Genomic DNA, 8,439 nt, shown 5'->3' with positions numbered 1-8,439 from the left:
ACATATATAGTTGTCTAAAATATTAACTTTCTATAGTGATGCCATTCGGAGCAATATAAGATGCTAAATATTGTTTCCTCCACAATAAGGCTTCGCCATCATAAATTATAATTTTTTTACAATATTCAGTATCGGCCATTTGGCCAATAGATAAACAGAACAGGAAGAAGTTTATTATAGGTAGGTGGTGGATTTTATTACAGCACTTCCCTCGATAACCGCACAGATGTTGGGAATTTATGTATACAGGCACCTAGTTGGAGTATTTACTTATAGCCATTACAGCGCTAAAAATAGATAAAGAATAATAAAGATACATATTTTACGATTTCATTTTTCCTCGTTTTATTCAAATATGCCTCGTTGCAGAGGTGTTCAGTTTAATAGGAATTTTATGGGACATTTAGTGTACCTCGTTATAAGCGATACCTCGTAATAACCATGTTCGTTATAGAGAGAGTCTACTGTATTATAAAATAAGAAAATGCTAAGCGCAAACGCACTACTGCATTCTTCCTAAGGAGGAAGAAGTGCATTCTTCCTAAGGAGGAAGAAGTTAATTTATGTAGTATACTTAGAAAGAACGCAGTAACATGAGTTTTTAGAGTGAATAAGATATATTTTGCCAATCTTATGTATAAATATGAATTCAATGATATTTATTATGTACATAAAGAAGAAAACAAAAAAAATTCTAAATAGTTTTCAACGGCTAGATATTTAAACAAAAACCGATCTTACACAAATGTGATCTCCCTGCAGATACGGCGTTTTTCCTAAGGACGACAGAATAGACAAGAAGTGAGGTGCAATTTTGAGACCTCCCCATGTCTTCGGACGATGGAATCGACGAATAGGCGTAACCAAAAACTTGGCCCCATTATTAGATGTTTTATTTCTACGGAAATAAAACTTCGAATTGTCAAATTAAAATCGTTTTCAAAATCTTAGCATACAATTATTTTTTGTTCTAAATATTATTGGTTGGTGCATATTTTTTTATTTGTGGAATCTCGAGTATACCAATATTTGTGAAATTTGGATTATAGTTTTAGAAGTAGGTGTAGATATTATTAGTTCAAATTATCTACTAATGAAATTTCCAGGATTGATCCTGGTGGCCTGTTTGTATACGATAATATGAACAAGTCAATTAGTTCACTGCCTTATACTGAACAAGGAATATAATACAAAAATATCATCTAATATATTTCTTGAAAAAACTGTTTTAGTCTAAGAAACAAAACTAAAAATGATATCATGCAACTTACCTGTGGATCTACTTAGCACTAAGAAACAAAATGCAATAATAATATTAACGGAAACTAGAAGCAAAAAAGTAAAACGAAAAGAAATTAACAATATTTATTTCATATACGTATGCATGTATATTAAAAACACAATTATAATAGAAATACGCCTTTTTTAAAACAAAATCGTCTTAACACTTCCAAACTACCTGTGTCTGAAATAAAAGAAAATAAAATATAAGCAAAATAATAAGGTCTACTAAAAATGAAATAATAAAAACTGAATTCAGAATTCTTCAAATTATTTTTACGTAATAAAATATTTATGTTTAATTTATATATTGGTCATTTCAATCATTGCAGACTTGATATCGTACACAAATATAAATATGAACTGAAACTATAATCTTTTTGTGATACAAAATTCGTTACCAGCGGTGCTTTTTTTCTTATAAACTGTCTTATAAATTGTAAATGGTGTAATAAATGTGAAAAAGATTTACGGGCCATTTGAGATCAGCTGAAAAACTTAGACGGTTCAATGAATGTGTTAATATATCAGTCGATCAGTATAACAATACTTGTATCGCAACAGGCGTTTCCGTACACAAGATAATCTTCTTTTAATTAATATACAGTGATGCGTACGCTAATAGCCGACAAAATAAAATAAAAGACGGAAAACATAATACGTTGTGAAATAAAAAGAGATAACACTAGTAGAGGTGGGATATTATCAAAGAAACCTATAAATTTACAATATATTGATAGTTTCCCACCTTTAGACGTACCGGAGGAGTTTGGCAACTAACACTGTGACAGTGACAATTTTAGTTGACGTACTCCTCCGATACGTCTAAAGGTGGGAAACTATAAATTTATTGGTTTCTATTGATAATTTCCGTCTTTTGCCGGTTCTTAGTTCACTCATCACTGTATAAAGGAAATGAAGTACACTTAACATTTAAACTACCTACTTTATTTGACGTTTTACCTTTTAAGTTGAAACCGTCAAACAAAGTAGCTCTAGTTGTGGTCAATGTCCATTATACATTATTTCCAAAGTAAAATGCCAAAAGAAAATAGCTTCAGAACAATATCTAGATATCTTCTTGATACACCAAATAACCTACCTAATGGTAGGAAAGTCATGTATATTTAAAAACAAACTGATAATTATATTTTGAAATGTTTTTTTTTTCATTTTAATGTAGCTTTCAGTTTCCCTAATCAATTTTAGACAATCATGTATTATTTAAATTCTTTAAAGCTTGACATCATTTGGATCTTTATATTATATATTCTGGCCCCCCTCGTATCTTTTGAACGGATATTATACTTAGGGCCGGTTGTTCGAACGCTAATTACGAAGTTGGTTATAATCAATCAGTTTATTGTAATTAATTTTCTTGATAGGAATCAAATCGAGACATCAAAAAAACATGTAAAACACTAATCATTCATTGATTGTAGGTAAAGCAGTAATTAAAATATAGCCACAGCTCTTAAATTATTAAAAATTGCTTATTATTATTGATTTGTAAGTAAAAACAAGAAATTAACATCAGAAAGAGTTTAATTATGGTTTATTTTAAATTAAAACCAAAATAATAAAATAAATAAGTCAACATTTCCTCAAAATGTGACATCTGTCAGAAGCAGGGCCGTGCCGTGCTATGATGCGGAGAGGCAGTCGCATCAGGCGGCATCACAAGGGGGCGGCATAATCAGTAAAATAAAAAAAAATTTCAGATTGTGTAAAAATGTCAGAAACTATAGAAAAAATGAAAAGTTACAGACAATATGGCTAATCACCAAATAAAAATTTAAAGAAATTGGAGAAAATCTTAATATCTATAAGTTCCGAATTTCCAGGTAAAAATGAAATTCGAGCCAGGAGAACAAAGCGTTTATTTGATTACGAAAAATCTGTGGACGAACTCTTTTTGTTCATCTATATTTTAGACATTGCCGTTAATTCTTTGATTGATCGATTTTCGCTTCTAGAAACTCACAATAAAAATTTTAAATTTTTATATATTTTCAAATTGTGGGAAATTGATGATAAAACACTAGAAAAATATAGTATGAATCTTCATTTAATACTTTCAATAGACAAGGAAAAGGAATCTGATATCGAGACAAACGATCTTCTAGAAGAATTGCGTGATATATCCCAAATGGTACCTTTAGTTTAGAGGTTTTGAACTATATCTTCTAAAATGACCTAATTTCTTTATACCCGAATGTAGTTGTATCACTAAGAATTTTATTAACACTCCCTGTCTGGGTAGTTAGGGAAGGAAGTAAGTAATTTTTCAAAATTAAAAATTATTAAAAACTATTTACGAAGCTCCATAAGAGAAACAAAACCAAACAATTTAGCACTTATTTCAATAGACTTCTCACTAGCTGCTACACCTATCTATGCCCATTAAACTAAACCAATCTGATTGACAAGTTTTTCAAAATTAAAGTCAGAAGGGTACATACTATGTATTTCATTTAATTTAAAGTACCTATGTTTTGTTTTTAAAATAAGTTTTCGTTCATTTTGTGTAGTTTCATTTAAGGGGGTAGGTGCAAAATCTTGGTCTAATGCTATTTAAATTGATTCATTCTTTTCGAATCCTAAGAAAACTAATAACTATTTTTGGAAAATTTAAACGCAGAATGAAAGATTACATCATTACCGAGGGTCGATAGCTACAGAGGTGAAAAAAAGAGAAAATTTAGTGCGATTTTTAATTTCAAATATTTCATTAAAAAAACATTTGGTTTATTCTAAGGGACTTTCGGCCCTCGGTAGTAATGTTTTCTCTTATTCTGCATTTAAATTTTTCAAAATATTAATTATTTTTCTCAGGATTCGAAAAAAAAAATGAATGCATTTAAATAGCATTGGATTCCCTTAGACCCCCTTAGGCGCAAAAAAGATTTTGCGTCTACCCCCTTAATAAAAATAAAAGTTAAGTTTCAATAATATTTAAGGGGCGGCATTTCGAAGACTTGCATCATATTGAAAAGATGTACCGCACGGCTCTGGTCAGAAGTACGCGTAATCAAATATAATTATTGTAATTAAATATTTGATAATGATCAGTGGATTCCATTTTTGATTAGCGTTCGAACAACCGGCCCTAGGAATAGTGAAATTTGGAGGGAGGACAAAAACAGATTTAAAATTATCTGTGACAGATAATTTTAAATAGGACCTTATGGCAAGTGATACTTCGTTTGAAAGGTATTGCAAATACCTATCCAATTATATCAATTTTGTTTGGGTTTAGGTTAATTTTGACGAATAAATTAAATAAATATAAAAATGTAATTTCACAAATAATTAATAAAAATTCAAACGTCCGACTATGGTTATTTGTCAAAAAAGTTGACGTTGACGTAAATACAACAAGTGAATTGAAAAAACATCAACTTTTTTGACAAATAACCATAGGCGGACGTTTGAATATTCATTAATTAAATGCAAAACTACAGTTTTAGTATTTATTTAATTTATTCATCAAAAGGAGGTTTAACTAAAATAAAATTAGTATGAATGAGTAGGTACTTTCAATACCTTTCAAACGAGGTATCACTTGCCATAAGGTCCCATTTAAAATTATCGGTCGCAGTGGCGCTATAACGTCATCTGTCATGACTAGTTGACAAGCCTACGAGCGTTTATTTCCTCCCTCCAAATTTCAATATGCAAAGTATAACCGTTCAAAAGATACGAGGGGGGACCGGACTTTTGACTAGCACTGTATAGTATGTTGCCAAGTATTTTTGTGCTTGTACACAAGTTTACAAGTCTACACGAGCATGTTGCCATGACCTAGGGATCTCCCATTTTTTATTTTGATGCGAATGTATTTTGAATTGGTTTATGACAATACTAAATAAAAATATCACAAAAAATGTAACATATTTATATTTTTCAGCAATATAGTCCAGAAAGCCACTGCGCATCCGCTAGAAAAAATGTTCTAATTCGGATTTTTTGCACAATCTTACTCAAAAAGGACCCCTTTTAACAAATTTGCATGTTGCCAGCACCAAAAGTTGGTCAAAAATTTTTTAAACGTTTTTTTTTGTTTTTTTTTTCCTAAAATTATTTTTTTGGCATGGAACAATTTTTTTTAGGTTTTTTGGATCATTCCAAGCCGAAAAGGTCTTTAGTGACTTTTCTCTAAAGTTGATAGTTTTTGACATATAAGCGATTAAAAATTGAAAAATTGCGAAATCGGCCATTTTTAACCCTCAAAAACCATGTGAAAAACTGAAAATTTGAATGCTGCCAAGCTAGGTAGATATTCTTTAAACATCGATTGATGAAATCCCGAAGAGTTTTTTGCAATACAGTATCAAAAACCCCTTTGTTTTCTAATTGCCAATCAAGCGTTCGCGACACTATTTTCCACCGTTGCATGTGTATGCAGTATGGTGCAAATGAAAGGAATAAATTCGTTATTTCGTAAACAGGCGACGTTAAGGAAAAATCCCGAAACAGGTCGATTTTTATTTTTAAGTTAAGATATTGTGACATATATGGCATACTAGTGACGTCATCCATCTGGGCGTGATGACGTAATCGATGATTTTTTTTAAATGAGAATAGGGGTCGTGTGCTAGCTCATTTGAAAGGATCTTCAATTCTCTATTCAGTAATATAAACATTTACATAATTATTTATACAGGGTGTCCAATAATTTAATTTTTTTTTCAATTTGCCAAATGATTTAATTTAATAAAAATTTTTTGGACACCCTGTGTAAACAATTATGTACATGTTTATATTACTGAATAGAGATATGGAGAACCTTTCAAATGAGCCAGCACACGACCCGTATTCTCATTTAAAAAAATCATCGATTACGTCATCATGCCCAGATGGATGACGTCACTAGTATACCATATATGTCACAATATCATAACTTAAAAATAAAGATCGACTTGTTTCGGGATTTTTCCTTAAAGTCGCCGGTTTACGAAATAACGAATTTATTCCTTTCATTTGCACCATACTGCATACACATGCAACGGTGGAAAATAGTGTCGCGCACGCTTGATGGGCAATTAGAAAACAAAGGGGTTTTTGATATTGTTATTGCAAAAAACTCTTCGGGATTTCATCAATCGATGTTTAAAGAATATCTACCTAGCTTGGAAGCATTCAAATTTTCAGTTTTTCACATAGTTTTTGAGGGTTAAAAATGGCCGATTTCGAAATTTTTCAATTTTTAATCGCTTATATGTCAAAAACTATCAACTTTAGAGAAAAGTCACTAAAGACCTTTTCGGTTTGGAATGATCCAAAAAACCTAAAAAAATTTTGTTCCATGCCAAAAAAATAATTTTAGGAAAAAAACAAAAAAAAACGTTTAAAAAATTTTTGACCAACTTTTGGTCCTGGCAACATGCAAATTTGTTAAAAGGGGTCCTTTTTGAGTAAGATTGTGCAAAAAATCCGAATTAGAACATTTTTCCTAGCGGATGCGCAGTGGCCTTCTGGACTAATAATGCATATGGCTTAACCCAAAATATACCAATATATAACCAACTTTGAAGAATTCTGTAAGGTTGTGCATGGTGTGTCTATGAATAAATATTCGAATCTACCTGGTAATTCTTCGCCTGTCTAAGAAACTAGGCGAACCATGTCTTCTAGGAATAGACGGTGATCTAGATCTAGCTGAACTAGAACTTGAGCTAGAGCTTGATGAAGCAGACCGACTTCTCGATCTCGAGTATGATCTCGACCTAGAACAGGATTTGCTGGAGCTCGACGACAAGGACCTGCTTCTTCCATGCTTCGAACTAATAAAATACAACACATGATTAACAATACAAATTTTACATAGGGATAGTTACATGATTAAGTTAAATATATGAAACAATTATTATACAGCATACCTCAACAGATTTCATGAACCATAAAACTTAACCCATTCGCTGCCTATCGAAAGGGATGAAACTCAGCTAAGAGCCATTTTGTTGAACGGCACCTGACTGAAGTAGGTAACCATATCACTCGCTGGCGCGTGAACGGCAGTTTATTATTTTTACGAAGTATCAGTAACTTCTTAATAATTAAAAATGGCAAACGAATGTCAGTTTAAAGATAATTTAAACGGGATCATATCGCATGTAATACATGATGTGATACCTCGTTTTAAGTACTCTAACGATAACGAGTAGTCCATAAGTCCAAATGTCTTTGGGAAATTGAGCTAAGTTACGTGTTGATTGTTTTATGATGTATAGAGTACAATCAGTTAAACTGTTTTAATAGTTTCACGATTTTGGGTTGAAACACAGAAGTAGAATGTTTACTTGTGTAGGTGTCATTTGAAGTAAGGTGGTCGTCGCCAATGATTATTGAAACGAATCCTGTTTAAAATATCTTACAAAATGGCGCCCGTTTTAATGATTACGTTACTGAAATTTCATCAAAATAAATAACGAAGGGCTCAGTTATTCAAAAATTTATTGGTTTAAGTTTTGTCGTTACGGAAATATGTTGAGGGGAGAGAATATATAGATTCTGTATTTATTGCTTACCCAATTATTGAAACAAAACAAAAAGTTTCTGATTTATTTTCAACGTTACAAAAAAGATTATTGCAACATAATGTTAAGTAAGGACTTTATGTCAAAGTCACATGTCCGTTAACATACTATTTGTATTAAAACTCAATTTTTTGTGTTAATCTCCTACGGTCATACAAACTTTTGGTGTTAAAATGGTTAATAAAATCTTATTGCGATATTTTATGCTATTTATGATATTCTCCATGACTAACAATTTACAAGACCATTACTTTCGTGATAATTTTCTTACTTTTGAATATTTAAATCATCATCATCCATGGGCTAACATCCCGTTACGAGCCAAAGCCTTCTTCAGAACAATATTCCATTCGCCCTATCTCTGACAACTCTTTTCGATGCTCTAACTCCAATATATATTAAATCATACTTTAGGTTGTCTTGATACCTAAGTCTCCATCTTCGTCCCATCGGCTCTTTTCGGTCAACAACTTTCTTGAATGTTGCATCTTCCCATCGCCTTATACATCCAACTAAAGCGTGCTATGTTAGTGAATTTTACAACGTCAGGTTCCCGAAAACTTCTGCACAACTTAAAGTTGCGCTACAAACCTTGCTCTTTAATTCCTCCATGTATTCT

General features: G+C 31.6%; 1 protein-coding gene across 4 annotated transcripts in view; it reads right to left on the bottom strand.

Annotated features, from left to right (window-relative positions):
* Nucleotides 1-1,350: 1,350 nt before the first annotated feature.
* The window catches only part of LOC114328565 (serine/arginine repetitive matrix protein 2), a 186,230-nt gene continuing 179,141 nt past the window's right edge, over nucleotides 1,351-8,439 (bottom strand). For all 4 annotated transcript variants that reach the window (XM_028277446.2, XM_028277447.2, XM_050655590.1 and 1 more), the window contains 2 exons: nucleotides 6,870-7,067; nucleotides 1,351-1,465 (listed from right to left, as the gene is read on the bottom strand). In XM_028277446.2, coding sequence (XP_028133247.2) covers nucleotides 1,456-1,465; nucleotides 6,870-7,067 — 208 coding nt within the window. In that variant the 3' untranslated portion in view covers nucleotides 1,351-1,455. The remainder of the gene's footprint in view (nucleotides 1,466-6,869; nucleotides 7,068-8,439) is intronic.

This window comes from Diabrotica virgifera, chromosome 7, assembly GCF_917563875.1.
Source record: "Diabrotica virgifera virgifera chromosome 7, PGI_DIABVI_V3a".
NCBI classification, from domain to species: domain Eukaryota; kingdom Metazoa; phylum Arthropoda; class Insecta; order Coleoptera; family Chrysomelidae; genus Diabrotica; species Diabrotica virgifera.
This window is presented reverse-complemented; position numbering and strand designations above follow the sequence as displayed.